Here is a 20359-nt window from a genome sequence, read left to right as displayed (position 1 = left end):
CTATTACAGAATTCAGGTCAGCTCTTCCTCCACCACTGGAAATTGAAATCTGGATTTTTTTTTTTAAAAAGTGCAAGCTCTGGGCCAATTATTTTTTTAAAACAGCAAATTAATAGTTTAAGAGAATGGGATACAGGTTTTAAGGGATACAGAAAACAGGCTTAGCCATTTGAGACAGAGCAAACACAAACAAGACCATTGACTTATTTCCTTGCTGTTAAATCAACGTTGTAAGATACTGTGTTGATTTTATGCAAGATGCCAACGATAGCTGGTTTCTTCCTCCCTTCAAGCCATTGATTATTAAGTACACTCTGTGCTTAACAGGCTGGCACAAGCTCACAGCTCCTATCTGGTTGTCATACCAACAATCAGACAACCAACAACTGCAAGGTTTAGAAACTTTCATATACACAATTTTAAAGATCTGCTAAGTGGCACTGGGGTTTACACTGTAACATGATTTTAAGCAAATCAAAACCATTAAATTCTAGTTGCCCAAAATTTCAGAACCAATAAAAAGGAGAGATGGTATTGTAATTTGCCAAAATGTGAGAACATCTGCATGTGTATCAACACTAAATGAAAAAGAATCTTTTTTTTTTGAGTATAATTTCAAATATAGTGAATTTTATTGTGCATCTCTGATTTTTGGGCAGCAAGTTATGGATTCTGCAAGGCCGAATTTCTATTAGCCAAATGGTTATAAGGGAGGGGGTGGCTGTACTACTTGAAAATCACAAGTATTTGGACAATGTTTCCACTAACAGCTACACTATAAAGTTAACAATTCACCTCACTGTCCAAAACAGACCTTGTCAGCTACTTTCAATTTCTTTGGGAGTGGGAACTACCAACAACTGCAACTGAGGATGTCACCTTGACTGGTGATGAAAAGTTTTCAAGCTAATTCCCAAGCTCAGCGAACACCACAACATCAAGTGCTAGGAAAATTATTGAAGACAATGAAACCACTTTTTAGTTGGTGTCTCTAGAGATGCAGCTTGTTAGCCCCTCACTCACAGGCAACAGACTCAGTGAGAAACCAACCTTTCTCTCGGGTCAATATGACTTGAGTCCCGCCAAACCCAGGAGGTTGGGATGCCAATCAGAATACCGACCAGAATACTGATCTGGTGAATACTGTGTAACTTACTGCTCCCATGCAATCGTCCAGCAGCAAGAAATAACAGACCATACACTGCATACAATATTAAAGACAAAATCTACAGATGAATTACACAATTCTCCCAATTCCACCATCCTGTTTGGATAACTTAACATTCCTAAGCATCCCTCATCTTTAACTGTGACCCAAATACTACCAGAACACACTGCTTCTGCAGAAAACCATTACATGAAATACCCTAGAAAATGAGCAGTAAAATCTTTACCAAGTCGTTACATGATATGAAGTTAGCTTGGCACAGAGCAGTGGCAAAGGAACATTATTCTAACTAGAGGTCTGACCTGTGGTTTAAGTGCTGATACCTCATTTGGATGTAAAAGTAGATTGGCTGATTAGCAAATCTACAAACATGAAAATTGGCGGAATTGTGTATCGGGTGTAAGGTTGTCAAGCGATTCAGCCGGACATACAGGCAGATAAAGTTTAACCTAGCCAAGTTCAACATTCAAAATCTTGGGGTGCAAGTCCACAGCTCCCTGAAATTGGCAACAGGTAGCTAGGGTGTAAAGAAAGTGTATTGCATCAGTCAGTGTTGAGTATAAAGTAAAAGTAGCTGTACAAAACTTTGGTTAGGCCTCATTTGGAATAATGCTTCCAGTTATGGTCACCACAATACAGGAAGTTTTTGAAGGCTTTGACAGGATGCAAAAGAAGTTCACTAGAAAGCCTGGATTAGTTACAATGACGCTGGACAAACTTAGGTTGTTTTCTCTGAAGAAGAGACAATGGACAAAACAATCAAAGTATAAAGGCAAGGTATATAGATAGGGTAGGTAGTCAGTCTCTTTCTCCAGGAGACAAATGTCATACAGTGGAGAACATGGCTTATAATAAGGTGAGATGGGCAAAGGAGATTTACAAGGAAGGTGTTTTATTTAAGAATAATAGGTGATAGTTGCCTGAAATGCATGGTCAGGAGAATTGGAAACAGATAAAACATTAACATTTGAGGATCATTAGACAAGACACATGGACAGGCAAGAAAAGGAGAGATTATAGACCATATGCAGGCAGATGGGATTAGCTTGGCTTGACATTTTGGTCAGCTGCTGTAACTAAAGGGTGTGTTGCTGTGCTGCACTGTTTTATGCCGTAAATAAATCAACAAAACTTTCCCTCACAATACACATTTCTTGACACATGCATAGATATCACAACTGCCCTTAATATAAGGCCATATTGCAATACACACAAAAAGTTGGAGGAACTCAGTAGGTCAGGCAGTTTCTATGGAAAAGAGTAAACAGTCGACATTTGAGGTCAAAACCTTTCTTCAGGACTGAAAAGGAAGAGGGAAAGATGCCAGAATAAAAATATCCTAGGAAATGACACCAGGAGTACCCCATAAATACATCACAGAATTAAATCTTTAAATCATTGAAGATTCAGAAACCAAAAATTACAGGCAATTTTTTAATCAAACAATAAATTCACTTTGAAATGAGTTGAGGCACAAACAGTAAAAGCTGTGCCAAAATGATTGTCTGGAGATGCTCCTCCACTTACATTAGAATAGGCTCATTTGAGGGAAAACAATACTATTAAGTATTCACTTGAGGAATGTTTAGGTAGGAACAATGTTGGATATAGAATCATAGGCTAAGGAAACTGAAATATGCACCTATAATAATTTTCAGGTGATTGATTGAAGGTGGTTAAAAATGTGATCACTATAAAAGTTTCACTCTGCTAGATGACAATGCAAAGCAGTCAGTAATTGAACTGATCATTACCAGGGAAACAAAATAATATGACAAGCCTGATAGCAAACATTACAGAGTCAAAATTATTTCGCAAGATCAAAAAAATCACAAGCAACTGAAAGAGCCCTTTTAAATTGTCTGCCTGTAGAAACATCAATTTCATGTTTGCTTCATCATGACATGCAAGCCATATCTTAACTGATGGGTCTTTGTTTCATGACATGCAAGCCACATCTTAACTGATGGGTCTACAGTTGAGCTCATCAGTTAAGGACAGACATCAAACAAGGGCATCTTTATTGTCTTTCTTGCAGCAATGTCGTGCTCAACCCCAACAAGAGTTCCTCAGGAGTGGAACTAATCTTCAAAAGTAATGAGAAGCTGTTTAACCTACAGCAATTACACTTTAGGAAGAAAGGTCATTGAAGTTTCCAGTATATATTTAGCAGTAAAAGCTCTCAACCTTCATTAGCTTATTCACCGAACTATACAGAGGACAGGCCGCGCACTCACAATAAAAAAAACGGATCTGTTATCAACATGTCCCTGTTGAATACTGACTTCTGACGATAAAATACTCATGCTCTGACACTAGCAAACATGAAGCACTTGGGAACCACCATTTGATAAAGGCAGACATTAATCTTCTATTCAATAAGGGAAAAGGTGTTTCAAGATCACAGGTGAGGCACAAAGCTCTTGATCTCCCAGGCAATCCTTATCCCTGTCCTCTTATATGCTCTGGATAGCTGAAATACCCACTTCAGACAACCTGGTCCTGGAAAGATTCCACCAATACTGTTCTCCTCAGGCATCTCGCTCCTTCATTTGTAGGAAGAGTCTACAGTTCCTACCTCAGCCTCAGAACCCATAAAATCACATAATTCTGAGGGCCAGTGCCTTTTTTACATATTAATGATCAACAGGTAAATATTAATCTGCAAGCAAAGGAAAAATTGTACCCAAAATTACTTGAACATTATTTGTACGAAGAATCCCAAAGTTAGCATGTATTAAAACATCAACACAAACAAGGCATATTGCATGGGTTTAAAGGACACAAGATAAATGCAGGAAAATATGACCAGTTCAGGGAGGCAACTTAGTTAGCATGGATGAGTTGACCCGAAGGGCCTGCTCCCCTGCTGTTTAATTTTGAAATTCACTTGTTTATAGCCGGTTTTGTTGCAAGTATTGCAACAGTAAAACAGTTTGCTTTGCCCTTCACTTCTATCACTGTCTGACCTTCTGCGCATTTCCTGCAGCACTGCATTTGACAGCTTTTACATTCCTTTGCTTCAGTTTTTCATTAATCTGTTACAAGTAAATTCTTTAATAGCTTAAACTCCAGCCTCACTTTCTGAAATATTCTGTCCTATCCATCTCTCCCCCAATTTAAAACTAGCAGGTACTTGAACAAGAAAGTTAGAGAGGAATACAGCCCTAATGCAGGAAAATATCCCACAATATCAGTGTGGATAGGCATCACAATCAGCATCAAGTTCAAAGTAAGTGTTATTATCCCAGTACGTATATGTCACCATATACAACCCCAAAATTCATTTTACTCTGAGCATACTCAAATCTATAGGACAGTGACTATCAAAGATCAACCAGAGTGCAGAAGACGACAAACTGTATAAATGCAAATATAAATAAATTGCAATAAATAACGAGAACACAATATATTGAGATAAAGAATCCTTAAGGTGATCATTGGTTGTGGAACATTTCGATGGATGGACAAGTATGTGTGGTTGTCCCCTTTTACTCAAAAGCCTGAAGGTTGTGGAGTAGTAACTGTTCTTGTACAATGTATCTTCTACCTGATGGCAGCAGCAAGAAAAGAGCATGGCCTGGGTGGTGGACATCTTTGATGATGGATACTGTTTTCCTGCAATAGCATTTCATGTAGATGTGCTCAGTGCTTGGGAAGGCTTTACCCATGATGTACTGGGCCAAATCCACTACCTTTTGTAGAATTTTCCATTCAAAGGCATTGGTGTTTCCATACCGTGATGCAGCCAGTCAATATACTCTCGTACACAACTATAGAGTTGGGCTGCAAGGCCAGTTTCTGCACAATAAACCTCTGACTGTGACATGTTTTCCCCATTTCCCTGTTCTAACAAAAGATCCAGAAACTGAAACTTTAACCTGTTTCTCTTCCCACAAGTAGTAACTACTTGCTGAGTACCTCCAATATTGTTTTAGGCATGACTTCTTTATAGTATAAACTTCAATACAGCAAGTTTTGCTAGCATAACAGTGAAGAAAACAGGTTGTAATGGAATTTTATTTTATAACAACAAGTATTAGATGTTATTGATTGGCCAGAAAAGTATTTTATTGCCTCAAATTACATTTCTAATATCCAAAAATGTATTAATATTTAAAACAAGCACAGAGACTCTAAAGGGATAATCTACTGATAGACTACTATCCAGAGGAGAGCACTTCTTAAACCAGAAATGAGAAAATTGCTAAATGGAATGTGTGGAAACATTTCATATTCTAAATGGTCTTTCAATTAAAATTCTTTCATTGCTCCTCCACAAAAATATTTTATAGGAAAAATAGCAGGCATCACTCTTCCAGGATCCCATGAAAGTTAACTGCTCAAAGCCCAGTAAAAATGTCAATAAAAACCTAATTCCACTAATGCCAAATGATCTATAGGGAGCAAAGCACACTCCAGCCAAAACTCCATGTATTAATTCTGAAGGTTGTTTTAATCCAGACCCTACTTGGCATTCTGACAATAAAGAAGTCATGCTTAAAACAAAGAAACTGCTGATTCTAATTAAACAGTAGCTTCCTACACTTCCAGCAATTGCATGGTCACTTTTGCTGGCTTACAAATTTGTGAAATGCATAATTTTTGCAGTTTAAATAATTTAATATTCAGAAGGAATTTGATTATAATTTTGTATTCGGTTTCCAAGAGGTTCTAAAGTTACTTATGTTACCTAACTGAATTAGTAATGGATATAATTGTCCCTAAAGATATGAAAGAAAAATTACAAGCCCGATTTAATTCCAAACACAGATTCAATTTTGCTACACTTTAAACATTTAAGTTATTGCCTTTAGACAAATAGATTAGAATGTCCACATATTGACCTCAATTTGAAAATTCTGGAAGAGAACAAGACCAATCGCTTCTCATACATAATTAAAGTTGAAAAGGACTGAGTACATAAAGGATCTTAAAGCATCCAAATTCTGCATCATATCAACAAATAATAATTTCTACAGATGTACCATGGAGAGCATTCTAAATGGCTGCATCACTGTCTGGTATTGGGAGCTGGGGGGGGGGGGAGGGGGTGGCTACTGCACAGGATCGAAGTAAGCTGCAGAGAGCTGTAAACTTAGACAGCCCTATTATGGGCACAAGCCTCCATAGAATCAAGGATATCTTCAAGGAGTGATGCCTCAAAAAGGCATCGTCCATCATTAAAGACTCCCACCACCCAGGACATGCCTTGTTTTCATTGCTACCATCAGGAAAGAGGTACAGAATCCTAAAGGCATACACTCAGTGCTTCAGAAACAGCTTCTCTGCTTCTGCCATCCCATTTCTGAATGTACATTGAACACTACCTCACTACTTTTTTTTAATTTCTATTTTTGCACCACTTATCTAACTATTTAATACATATATTTACTGTAATTCCATTTTTTTCTCTATTATGTATTTCATTGTACTGCTCCTTCAAAGACAACAAATTTCACAACATACGCTGCATGATATTAAACCTGAATCGGACATTTATGATTTGGGCCCAACATGTCCCAAGATTCAAATTTTCAAGCCTACACCGGTTTATTAACATGGCAACATGTTAAAAAACAAGAAAAGCTTTTACTACCAATACATTTAAAATAGCAAAATTAAATATCCTAATGGAATGTTTAAATGAATACTTGTTTCTTTTACCTAGTGAGAACCCCCAACTATGAAAAATATCACCAATCAGCTTATCAGACATACCTAGTTGAAAAGTTAGATAAACTAGCTTTTATTTCACAATAAAAAGTATTATACATGTAATACTTCTGAAGGGAAGTCACAGATGTAATAATAGGAAACCTGACAGCTAATCTGAGCACAGTAAGCTTCCACAGTAGTACTGTGATAACTGACCAGATACTATGTTTTACAGCTGTTGGATGGAGGATAAACAGTGATAGTACAAGAGATAAGTTTCCTGTTTATAAAGCAGCAGAACCTTTTTTCCCCCAAATGCAGTGGATTCTGGTTAATTGGGCCATTGGTTAATCAGGGCAGTCGTTCACTTACAACAAAATCTAAATTGGGAAAATAGTTCAGATTCCCTCTGTTCATTTGAGAAACTCTGTTGGTTAATTGGGACAGAAGACCCTTGCCAAACATTTTCTAACTAGCGTCAGTCATGTGCACTTGCGTGGCTGTTAGATAACACCATGCTTCAAACAAACAGTTTTAAAATAGTGTTAGTCTATGTGTGTGTGTTCAAAAAGCAGTGAGCTTTGTCACTGATCGCTAGTGAGAAATAAGCAGCAAGACAATTCGGAACTGTTTTGCTTACTGCAGTTTCAAGTATTCAGGCTTGGATATCCCTGAAATGGGGCCGGGAGTGAAAATGAAACGATTGTACTACTTTCAACAATTTAGAAATTACAAAGGCACTGACAATCATCTTGAATGTTACTATGAAAAGATTTGGAAGATGCAATCGTCAAAAGCATTGTATGAAGGAAATCCATTATCTGCACTAGGTGTCTGCATATACTGGACAAATTCCTCTGTCGATAACTGCATGGAACGAACAACAGTCTTATAGTACTGTATAGGTATTGGTAATGTTCTATGTTTCATTTACATATATAATTTGTTACTCAATTACAAAGGTAGTTTGTCTTCATTTCCATGAAACTTCAGCCAATTGGGAAAGCTGCTTAATTGGGCCAAAATGTACTGATTCCGATGTGCCCCAAAGAACCAGAGTCCATATAAACAAATCCAAACAGGTATTTGGATTGCTGACCCATCACCCAAGAAACAACACTTTCAACAGTGCATACACTTTGTGTTGCACTAAGACTACAACTAGATTACACACAACTTCAGGAGAACTTGGACCCAAAAAAATCAAACTCAGGAACTACTGCCGTCAACTGTACCATAACAACATACTTGTAGGAAAAGATTTGAAAATAAGATTCCAAGTACAGCATACAACCCTAAAATTAGTCTTTCCCATGATATAGCCATGAAACAAAGAATTGTGGAACCAACCCATTCAAAGAAATACAAACATCCCCTTCCCCATTTGCTATGTGCAAAAAAAAAAATCAGTCTTTCAAAATTTAGAAAGACATTCAAAACAGGCATGGGATAGATAAACTGAAAGACATTATTACATAAAGTGCTGGTTAGGTTAATGGGAGTGAAAGGCCAACCTCACCCCATTTAAAGATACTGAAATGACTGGGAAAATTGGTCAAATTCTAAAATTCTACAGGTTCCAGAACAGCTCTCACAAATCAGAAGGTAGCAAATGTAATGTAACTCAATATTTTTTTTTTGAAAAGTGTGTATGGGGGGGCAGGTTTACAATAGGGGAGTGGGCGGAAGAAAGAATTGTCAGTCAGCCCAACACTAGTTGGTTGGGAAATTGGTGGTTATTCTTTAAATCAGTCAGATCACATCTCAGCTCTGCTAGTTCTGTGGGTTAGGAGTCAACAATGCAGAAACAAAAACTTCTCCAAATGGGTCGGGAGTCCAAGTGGAATGGCAACCAAGTAGCTTATAAGGCAGTACCTGCCTTCTAGTATTTACGCTGGGCTTGGACACACCGGAAACACAAATTCAAGGTTCTCAATGCCAACTAAAGTGTGGTTTCACCACAGAATACTCAAGGCTGGGAATTCACACTAGCCAAATATATTATCACACAGAACAGTACAACACGGGAACAAGCCCTTTGCCCCACAATGTTGCGCTAAACTAATTAAATTTAGTAATCATATACCCAACTAAACCAATTCCTTCTACCTCTGAATGGCCATATCTTTCCATTTCCTGCATATTCCTGTTGCATTTTCCCCCATCATCATGTGGCGTGACATATGACTTGTCCGTGACCATGATTGTTCTTCGCAATTTTTTTGTCTACAGAAGTGATATGCCATTGCCTTCTTCCAGGCAGTGTCTTTACAAGATGGGTGACCCCAGCCATTATCAATACAGTACTCTTCAGAAATTGTCTACCTGGCATCAGTGGTCACATAACCAGGACTTGTGATATGCACTGGATGCTGATACAACCATCCACCACCTGCCCCCATGGCTTCACATGACCCAGACTAGGTGGACCTAAGCAGCTGCTACACCTTACCCAAGGGAGACCTGTAGACCAGAGGGAAGGAGCACTTTGCACCTCCTTTAGTAGGGACACATCTCCACTACGCCACCAAGTTCAAAAAACACTTCTGATCCCCCTGTATACATGCTACCTGACTTGCTGAGTTCTGCCAGCATTCTGTGTTGTTTAAGAACACTTGAAATAGATAGATAGATATATATACATACTATAGATAGATAGAAATCTTATCTTTTATCATCTCAGGTCCTGGTCTATTAAAGAGCATGAAATAGAAGGTCAGTTTCTAGAATTTGGCATCATGCTTGTGAATGATATGGCTTGTCCAACAGAGGCAACTGAGCATAAAGGGCAATTTAATGCTGGGGGATGCTAGCCGGGGGCGGGTGGGGGGGGGGGGAATGCTTACATTGGAAGAATAAGGAACGAATAAACTTGGGGTATTTTGCAGAATCAGCATGTTAATACATCTCCAGTTGTTTAAAGATTACGGCCTTTAAAGCTCATGACTTACTAGACAGTAGTGCTCTATTGTCAGTGTTTCTAAGATGTGGATGACCATAACAGTCATCTAAAGCAGGAGTCCCCAACCTTTTTTGCACTGCGGACCGGTTTAAAATCGACAATATTCTTGCGGACTGGCCAACGGAGCGGGGAGGGGATGTTCAAGTTCAACAGTGCATGACAGGGAATGAAGAAAGGTGCAGCTGACTAATATCGTTTCATATCGCCAAATCATATAGTTTCCTCGCAGCCCGATAGCACATGCTTTAAGAACCTGGTTATCCTCCTACATTCCAAAGACGTAAGATTAGGGTTACTGAGTTGTAGGCATGAGAAGTGTGGCAACACTTTCCGGCTGCCCTGGCATAATCCTTGGACTGTGTTGGAAACGATACTTTTCACTGCTTCAATATGCATGTGACAAAAAAAAAGCTACTCTTGCTGCATTATTATTAGGCAGGAACTTGTAATGGTTGATTAGAGTCAGATGCTTGTAGGCAAAGGAACTTCTGACAAGTGGAGGGCTTAAAAGTGAGATAACGAGAGCTCAACATTTCTATGTTCCCGTTAGAGTGATGTGGAAGGCTGGCAGGAACAGGGAAACTTGGATGACAAGACATATTCAGGTCCTGGCCAGAAATAAGGAGGCAGCATGGTGTTAGGCAGCTGGGGTTAAGTGAATCCCTGGAGATAGAGGATACAGCAGTACACCCAAGAAGGAAGTCAGGAGGGCAAAAAGGGAGCATGCAATAGCTTTGCATTCTTCTTAATCTTCCCTGACAAAAATTTCATATTATAATAACTGGATTATAATCTTATAACAGAAAACAGTAACCAGAGAGAATAGAGCCCTGAGAGGACCAAGTAGGTGTGTGTATGGAGCCACAAGAGATGGACAAAGTCCTCAAAGAAGCACATCATATTCTACAAGACAGTAGGCCTCTGGCCTGTTCTAGTAGATAGTATTTGTGACTGCTCTAGTTGCTTTCCTGACCAAGGGTGATCCACAAAATATGAACATTTGGGGGGACTCGACAATTGCAGTACCAGTTGTTGAGGAAGGCCATAGCCTGGCACTGACGATACAACCATCATTGGTAGAATCTCAGGTGGTGACGAGAGGGCGTACAGGAGTGAGATATGCCAACTAGTGGAATGGTGCTGCAGCAACAACTTGGCACTCAACGTCAGTAAGACGAAAGAGCTGATTGTGGACTTCAGGAAGAGTAAGACGAAGGAGCACATACCAATCCTCATAGAGGGATCAGAAGTGGAGAGAGTGAGCAGCTTCAAGTTCCTCGGTGTCAATGTTCTCTGAGGGTCTAACCTGATCCCAACATATCAATATAGCTATAAAGAAGGCAAGACAGCGGCTATACTTCATTAGGAGTTCGAAGAGATTTGGCATGTCAACAAATACACTCAAAAACTTCTATAGTTGTACCGTGGAGAGCATTCTGACAGGCTGCATCACTGTCTGGTATGGAGGGGCTACTGCACAGGACTGAAAGAAGCTGCAGAAGGTTGTAAATCTAGTCCGCTCCATCTTGGGCACTAGCCTATGAAGTACCCATGACATCTTTAGGGAACGATGTCTCAGAAAGGCAGCATCCATTATTAAGGACCTCCAGCACCCAGAGCATGCCCTTTTCTCACTGTTACCATCAGGTAGGAGATACACAAGCCTGAAGGAACACACTCAGTGATTCAGGAACAGCTTCTTCCCCTCTGCCATCCAATTCCTAAATGGATATTGAAACTTTAGATACTACCTCACTGTTTTTTTTAAATATACAGTGTTTGTTTTTGCACATTTTAAAAAATCTATTCAATATACATAATTGATTTACTTGATTATTTTTATAATTTTTATTATTTTTTTCTCTCTCCCTGCTAGATTACGTATTGCATTGAACTGCTGCTGCTAAGTTAACACATTTCACGTCACATGCTGGTGATAATAAACCTGATTCTGAGGCTTAACAATACATGCCTGAGTGTCATCCATTTCAAACAGATAATGCCATTCAGGGACAAACATTTGCTGAGGAGTTATGACAGACATTATCAGCAAGTGTCCCCAGTTCCAGTATTATAACAGAAGGAAGGCAATTAATGAATATCTGAAGAATGTTGGGCCAGAACTCTTCCCCAAGGAACTCCTCCAGTTATGCCCTGGACATGATTAACCTCCAACAACCTCCAATATACCTTTGTGCAAGGTATATTTCCAACTATGGAGCAGATTTTCCTTGATCAGAATCAGGTTTAATATCACTTGCATATGTCATGAAATTTATTAACTTTGCAGCAGCAGTACAATGCAATACATACTAACATAGAAAAATAACTGAATTCAAGTTTTATGTGTATTATATATAATATCAAATAGTTAAACAAGTAGCACAAAAGCAGAAATAAAAAAGCGAGCTAATGTTCATGGGTCCATTCAGAAATTGGATGACAGAGGGGAAGTTGCTGTTCCTGAATCGCTCTCTGCCTAATGACTTCACTTTCACCAGGGCCCCCGATACTACATTCAATCAATTGTTGCCTTGATGTCAAGAGCAGTTACTTATATCTCACCGCAAATATACGTTTGGACCAAGTTTGCAATGAGGACTCCAGCAGAATGGGCTTGACAAAATTCAGACAGGCTCTAATGAGCTATTAGTGCCATTTACCAGCAATGACTACAGCTTCCATCACTTTGCTAAGGGTTGGGACTAGACCAATTAGGTAGTAATCAACCATATTGGATTCATCCTTTCTTTTTGTAAACAAGACAAACCTGGGCAATTTTCCACATAATCCATTAGATGCCAATGTGGTAACTATTCTGGAACAGCTCACTGGAGGCACAGCCAGACCTATAACACAGACCTTCAGTACTGCAGCTGGGACGTTGCCTTTACAAACAGTGCTCACAGGTATTTCTTGGCATCACCCAGAGTAGATCAAATCAGCTGTGGACTGGGTTCTGTGATGGTGGAGATCTTTTGGGGGGGGGGGGGTGGAGAAAGAAGATAGGTGGTCCTTTTCATAGATTCATGGAGTTGTATAAAAGAAAAACAGTCATCCTAGTCAAAAATGATCATTTTCAGATTAGGAGGCTGTGACTTGCACAGCTTCAGAGCAGGGATCACAACCTTTTTTATGCAATGGACCCCTACCATTATGCCACGGACCCCAGGTTGGAAAACCCTGCAGATTTGCAATGTTCACAAGAGATGGAAGGCAATCCAGTTTAAAGAATTTTATTGCACAAGTTAGCAAGTACAAGATACCTTGCTGCAAATATATCATGCTGCAGAGGAGAGCACGTCTCAAATATTGAGTCACCAACACTTCTAGTATGAGGGGATTGTCACCCTGCCCCCACTACCCACACCAGAAAAGACAAAATAAACACCCAATAGTCTTGGAGCTTAGAAGTTCTTAAGAGGCAAATAGGATCAGATGCCTGGATGAAGTACTGTACCTAGGAGCAGAGAACCAGCGTCAAAATAATGAATTGCCCACTCCTTACAGAAATAAGTGTAACTCAGAACATCGTGAATCTAAAGAATTCTCTATCCAAGAAGGCAGAGGGGGTTCAGTCATTGTATATATTCCAGTGAAACATGGATTGGCTTCTAGATATCAAGTGCATCAAGAAATACAGGATTGTACAAGGAAGTGTTACTGAAATAAAATCTCTCAACTAGCAGAGCAGGGACAGAGACCAAAGAGCCGACTGCTGCTTCTAATGTTATATTAAAGTGCAATACCACCCAAATACAAGTAATGATTTGACTGAACAAACTGCAGTACCACACAAACCAAGATTAAAATGGAGCTAAATCAATAAACAAACACTTAACCCAAGTCAAACACACAATCAAAAACTGTAAAAGTTCTACATCTTTTCCAGTTAGAACTGCTGAATGAGAACCCAATGGTCAAATATCAACTTGCAGAAAATCATCGACATTTTGGAATATGAAGGGACTACTTGTGGAGATTTTTGTTCTAAAAAGGACATTTTAGATGGAATAACCGCATGCTGCCCACTTTAAACCAATGCATTTTCACAGTTTCAGCTCACGTGTGGAAAACTGTATCAAAATGTATTTAAATCTACAGCAATTGTCTACAAAATGTAATTACACTCTGTTCATCAACTCCAATTCAAAATCGACACCTGTTCTATGTTAATACTGTAAGCATCAATTCTAAATTCTAATCCAGCTATGAAGAAAATTCTACAAACTATTGCCAAAAAGTTTTACATGATTAAAAATGTAAAACTGCAGTGGAACTCTATACAGCCCAATAAGTCCCAAAATCCATCTTCAACTATAATTTACTCCAGGCTTAGATTTTGACAGAACACAGAAATAGTAACAGCGAAAAATAATTATTACGACACAATCAATGATTGTTATTTTTACATGATTGTTCTCATGTATATCGGTCATATAAATGCAATGAACAGTTTCATAACCTTTTATGCTGACAAGTTTAAATCTAGCCAAAGCTTATCCATGCCACTTGAGAGAAAAATTAACAGTGCACCAAAAAAAAAGTTCAAAACCATCGTCCAGAAGGTGATGGAATGTAAAACCATCTCCCAAAAGCTGCAACCTGGTCAATCAAGAATTATTTATTTATAGAGATACAGTGCAGAATAGCCCCTTACAGCAACTTCGAGCCAAACTGTCCAGCAACCTCTCTTATTTAACTCTAACCTAGTCAGGGTACAATTTACAATAACCAGTATGTTTTTGAACTGTGGGAGGAAACCAGATCACCCAAAGGAAACATACGCAGTGACAGTGAGAATGTAGAAACTCCTTATAGGTAGCAGTGGGAAATGAATACCGGTCGCCAATATTGTAAAGTCTCATGGCGCATCAAGGATGAAATCTTTTATAGAGACAGGACATATTATCAAATAGTCAAAATGCTAAAAGGCCTTAGTCCCTATCCTTGTACAATGTCAATTTCTGCTGAAATTATACCAATGTAACAAAGTACAATCAGATTAGATTTTTTAAAACTTTTGTAATGAACAAAAAAGTACTACCAAGCCAAAGCGAAAACCAAATTAACAAATGAAACACTACAATAACTGTCATCAGGGAATGTACAGTGGAAAATCCCCTGAAAGTATGGAACTTTTCTGACATATTCTGTATCTACTCAGCAATTCCTGCAAAGAGCAAGTAGGATTGCCAGATCATACAACATGCAACATCTGCAAAACAGTTACCAGAACACTTTTCTGCTAGGCAATGTATCTCAAAACAATGTCCCATAGAGGCGTCATTTGCTCTACACACCTCACTGCTAAATAAAAGCAGATTTTAAAACAATGATAATGTAACCGTATAGATTAGATAGAATTCTAAGCAGTGTTTGCAAATTGCCCTCCCAAAGGTCATCAGTAAACTTGGAACTGTCAGCAGTGGCAATCTGGAAACATGAAAATGTACCCTCCCCCCCCCCCCCCCAAACTAGTCAAATACAACACATGGTTGGGCAGCATACTAGTTAGCTTTACAGTGCAGGCGACCAGGGTTCAATTCCCACCAAAGCCCGTACAGAGCTTGTACGTTCTCCCTATGACCGCGAGGGCTTCCTCCCACAGTATTAAGACAGTTTTGTTGGTAGGCTAATTGGTCATTGTAAATTGTTCCATGATTAGGCTTGGATTAAATGGGGGGGTGGGGATTATTGTGCGGTGCAGATCAAAGTGCAGAAAGGGCCTATTCTGTACTGTAAATCTCAATAAAAAATATAAAAGTATCTTGCATAATTTTTGGTCACCTTATTCAGTGTTTTGGTCACCTCCTATAGACATCTTCAAATTAATACTGAGTACAAGCTTAAACCCACGAATTATTTATGAAACACATAAACAACAGAGCCAGTACCAATGAACTGCAACTTTAAAAGACATCCCACAACAGCAAATAAACTATTTTAGCACTTTCCCTAAATTTCTTTCAACCAAAGCACGTGTTCATAATCTGTCATGAAGCATTATATTAAAAAAATACCCAATTAAATATTTCAGTTCAAAAATGACCATGCTGGTGATGTTTAAACACTCAGACTATCACCAGGGATTGACATTTGCTTCAACTGAATCAATAAATGAAAAATCACTATTTTTGTAATGCTATCAAATACCAGAAAAAAAACAAATGAAGACAACTTTAAACAGAACACTTCAGAGAAAATCTGTTTTGACCTTTTTTTCCACCTTATACAAATACATACTTTTTAAACACATTTCTGTGCTGTGACCCTCAAAGCTTAATACAGCTATATCAGTGTATTCTCAATTCTGACAGAGTGAAAACTGATCATACAGCAATACCACTTCATCTGAAGTATTTAACTGACAGAATTCATTCTACTTCACAATAACACTAGAAACACATTAAACACTTGCAGTTTTTTAAAGAAAATATAAAAGACTAATAATGTTGATGACATTTTGCAAATACATTTATAAATAACTTTCCAAATTGAGTTTAATAAATAAAAATCTGCAGACAACCATGGCTTATATCCAGGACATTGACAATGAAGCATCTTTTTCAGACATTGACAAAGAACACCAAGTCCAAGCTTATAAAACATTTTCAGCAATCTTAAATATTTCAATCCAGACTTCAAAAGCACTTGCAAAATTATTCCACCCATTTAAACTAAGGAATCCAAAATTTCTCCAATATTAAACTGATTACTACCAACAACCAGTGATAAGTCCTTACAGCTGTCAAAGTTTAGGGCAATTTGAGATGAAGTCTGATATTTCATGCACACACAGTAGCCTCAGAAGTTTGAAAGGGTGAGAACAGAACATGGAGAAAATTAAATGAATTTTAAAAATAGATGTAGAAAATTATTTAAAAGTCAAAACTGCCTGCAAACTTTTTCTTTGTTTGGGGTGGGGAGAATGGGGAAAATGTGGTGGGAAGATGAATGTTATTGACAACCAAGGAGCATTACCATTTAAAACTTACAGCTCCTCAAATCCCACCATTACTTGAAATAAAACATCAAGCAGCACAAAATGTACTAACAAGTACATCCAAAATCACACTGAATAACTTAGTGGCATTACAGTATGCCCCAAGGACAGAAAAAATATTGTAATTGAAATCAGAAAGATATCACAGAATCATATTTTCCCAACTGATCATACTAGATCCAAAATTCTATTCCATCTTTGCTTCACACAAACAAATGTCAGTTTCTGCTGTCCCTAAAAATTAATACTTCCCTACTGTTAGGACAATTCGTCATACAAGTTAACAATTTAAGCATATAGCTTGATGGGGGTAGTAAAGAGGGAATTAATAAGTGTTAAGTTGTTATGTCAACATTTTCAGAGTCTGATTTTGCACCCAGCCAATTCAACATCAACTTGGAACTCAAAAGTCAGCGAAAGAGAAATCAAGTAAGACGAAGAGATGCCTCAGAGGTTTTTAAATCGGTGGCAGCTTGACCCAATCGTTTTGCAAACAGTGCAGAATTTTTATTTTGGAAGGGGTGGGGTGGAAAAAGAAATACAAGGATAGCAACAAGGTGACAATAAGGCTCACTGAGAGCTTTCAGACAGGGAATAAACTGGCAGTGTCCGGACTGTCAATAGCAAGGGGTATGGATATGACTGGTATGTAAGAGGGAGAGTAGAGAGCAGCTTCGGTGGTGCAGCCGAGGGTGGGGGGGGGGGGAAGACACGACTGCCTTTTCTCACACTCACCCCCAACCCCTCCTTCTTACCTCCAGAGCCTCCAGGGTGGTGAAGCTGGCGATGGCAAAGCCGTCGATGATGTCCTCCTCCTGAGAGCTGGATGCCCTCCTTTTGCGGCGGGGTGGCCGGCAGCAGCGGGAGGAAGGGGGGGCCGCGCTGGCGGGCGCCTGTCCAGGGCTCGGCTTCTCGTCCCGCTCCGAGCCCGACGAAGGACTGTGGGGCCGGCCGCCTCCTCCGCCTCGGCGACTCGCTGCCTCCCTCCTCCTCGCCCGGTCCCGGTGAGAGCGCGACCGCCGGCTCTGCTTCAGTCCGCTGCATCGCGGGCCCTCCATATTCCTCCCTCCCCCTCAGAAAAAAAATTACCTCAGGGAAAAAAGGGAGGAGGGGGGGAATTAAAATGTATTATCACACCACCACCCCCCGTCTCTTCCTTCTTCCTTTCCCTCACGAAACCAAACAATGCAGGCCCGCGGCCAGCATGGAGACAGCCAGGGGGGCAAGTGGCTCAGGTTAAAAAACTTTGCTTTTTGCTGCAATGAAAATCCTCGAGTCAGCGGTCCGGGACGGCTGTGTGTGTGTGTTTTTTTTCTCTCTACACCATTCAGGACTTGCCAGCTTTAAGGCTTTTACAGCCCCCAAGCACTTGCGCACTTCGACCCAGCGACGCCGCGCAGGCGCTGTGCCGCCTGCTCCGGGGATTTTTTTCTCTTTTTCCACCCCCTTCACTATTTTTCTCTGCCTCCCCGTGCGCCTGCGCGTTCCCGTTTTCCCCGCCCCATTCCCTCCTCCGTCCTCCCACCACCACCCCCCCCCACCCCTGACCCAGCCGTGAGCTTGTTCGCGCATCAGCGACTGATCTGGCTGGAGTGCGGCGCGATGCACGAGAGCACGGGGAGTGGGGGGAGGGGTGATCAAGTAGGGTCCGGTGGGAACGGGAGATGGTTCCGGTGGGCTTGAGGTGGTGACAGAGTGGGTGGTCTAGTGGGATTGAGATGGGGAGTGGGGGGCTGGTCCAGTGGGATTGAGGTCGGAACAGAAGGTGCTTTTGGTGGGGTTGAGGTGGGGAGGGGGTCCTGGTCCGGTGGGATTGAAGAGGAGTGTGTGGGGGTTCCAGTGGGATTAGTTTGCTGACCAAGGAAATGGTCTGGTGGGGGTTGTTGGTCACCAAAGAGGGTCCAGCAGGATTGGGGTAGGAACCAAAGAGGGTCCAATGGAATTGGTGTGGTGACCAGTTACAGCCAGTGGGATTGATGTGGGGACTAGTTACAGTCAGTGGGATTGGTGTGGTGACCAGCTACATTAGTGATTTTGATGTGGTGACCAGCTACAGTCAGTGGTTTTGGTGTGGTGACCAGCTACAGATAGTGGGATTGGTGTGGTGACCGGGTACAGACTAGAGAAGATATGGTAGTGGTGGTCAGCAGTTCTGAGAATGTTTCAGTGGGTGTGCTGAAGTTCTTGAGGAAGGTCTGTTGTGGGATGTAAGGAGTTTGAAGAAGGTCTGATGTCGGTAGTGAGGTTATTGAGGCTCTGGTGGAGTGGTGAGGTGACTGAGAGTCTGGTTTGGGTAGTAAGGATAATGGGGTTTGGTGTGGATAGTGAGTTTATTGAGGGGGTTCTATGGGGAGTGAGGATTCTGTTTTGAAAAACAAGAGGGTCTGGTGGGGATGGGGAGGGTTTTGAGGAACTTTCAAACAACTACAGAGGACCTCTGATGGCTCTGGTGAAGGACCAAGAGGGATCCAACAGAGGAGATTGAGGAGGTTTATCAGGAATAGTGAGGATTTTTGAGGAGGGTGTGCAGGGATGGTGATGGGATTGAGGAGGGTCTGGAAGGGCTGATGAGGGGATTAATGAGGATCTGGTGGGACTGATGAGAGGGCCGAGAAATGTCTGGTAGGGGTATTGAGGGAACTGAAGAATTTCAGTGGGTGTAAATCAGGGAACCAAAGAGGGTCGGGTGGGGATGATAAGATGTCCAAGAAGGGTTTGACAGGTCTGGGGACAGGAAATTATGACATGTACATTGAGGGAATGAAGGAGGAACTGTGTGGTCAGGGGGAGCTGGATGATTCAGTGAACATTACACTTCAGAATTGTAAATAGTTTGACGTGAAGTTAAATCCACAGGATATGTACGTAGTTATTAAAACTGAGGGGCTAACACCTGTTTCTCAGGAACCTCCTGTAAACACTGAATATTTCCTAATCTCGCTAAATATTAATAGCATCAACAGGCTTAAGTGCCACTCATTAAAGTGACAATCGTTTATTTTCTTTTCAATATGTTTTGATCTCCATCACTTGTAACAATAAACACAGCTCTGTAGGCTTAAATGAGTCGACTACCCTGCTGATCATAAATGTCAGTCTCCACTTTTTCACCAATGCTGACAGCTCAATGCAAAAATCTTTCAGAAAGAAAGGAGACTTGTACAGGAACAGAGCTGCATTTTGGAGGGCTTGAGAAAGCAAGGACGTACCAAGCCCTAGTTTACCTTATTAAATAATTTATGGTTATCGTTGATGTGCAGTGTCACCTGCCCTGTCAGTTCAAACCAAAGATGTCTCAGTCAGAATGCATTTACACCATGTGTCCAATATATGGCCAGTAGGTCATGACTGATCAAAAAAACCTTACTAACTCAGCTTTGGACTGTAGGGGGGCACAGGTCAACCACTCTCCGTTGCATATCAATGGCCCTGCTGTGAAGAGCAGCACTGTGTCCTTGGTGTACACATAACGGACGATCTAACCTGGACCCACAACACCTCCTCACGAGTCAAGAAGGCACAGCAGCGTCTACGCTTTCTGAGGAGACAGGCATGCAAGTCTTCC

The 20359-nt window shown here is 40.5% G+C and overlaps 1 protein-coding gene across 9 annotated transcripts in view; it reads right to left on the bottom strand.

The window, feature by feature from the left end:
• fbrsl1 (fibrosin-like 1) overlaps positions 1–18201 on the bottom strand; it is a 1024640-nt gene extending 1006439 nt beyond the window's left edge. For 8 of the 9 annotated variants that reach the window (XM_072240820.1, XM_072240822.1, XM_072240823.1 and 5 more), the window contains exon 1: positions 17550–18201. In XM_072240820.1, the coding sequence (XP_072096921.1) occupies positions 17550–17852 (303 nt within the window). In that variant the 5' untranslated portion in view covers positions 17853–18201. The remainder of the gene's footprint in view (positions 1–17549) is intronic. The other variant, XM_072240829.1, reaches the window with a different exon arrangement.
• Positions 18202–20359: the final 2158 nt, after the last annotated feature.

The sequence above is a fragment of the Mobula birostris genome, chromosome 22 (assembly GCF_030028105.1).
Source record: "Mobula birostris isolate sMobBir1 chromosome 22, sMobBir1.hap1, whole genome shotgun sequence".
NCBI lineage: Eukaryota > Metazoa > Chordata > Chondrichthyes > Myliobatiformes > Myliobatidae > Mobula > Mobula birostris.
This window is presented reverse-complemented; position numbering and strand designations above follow the sequence as displayed.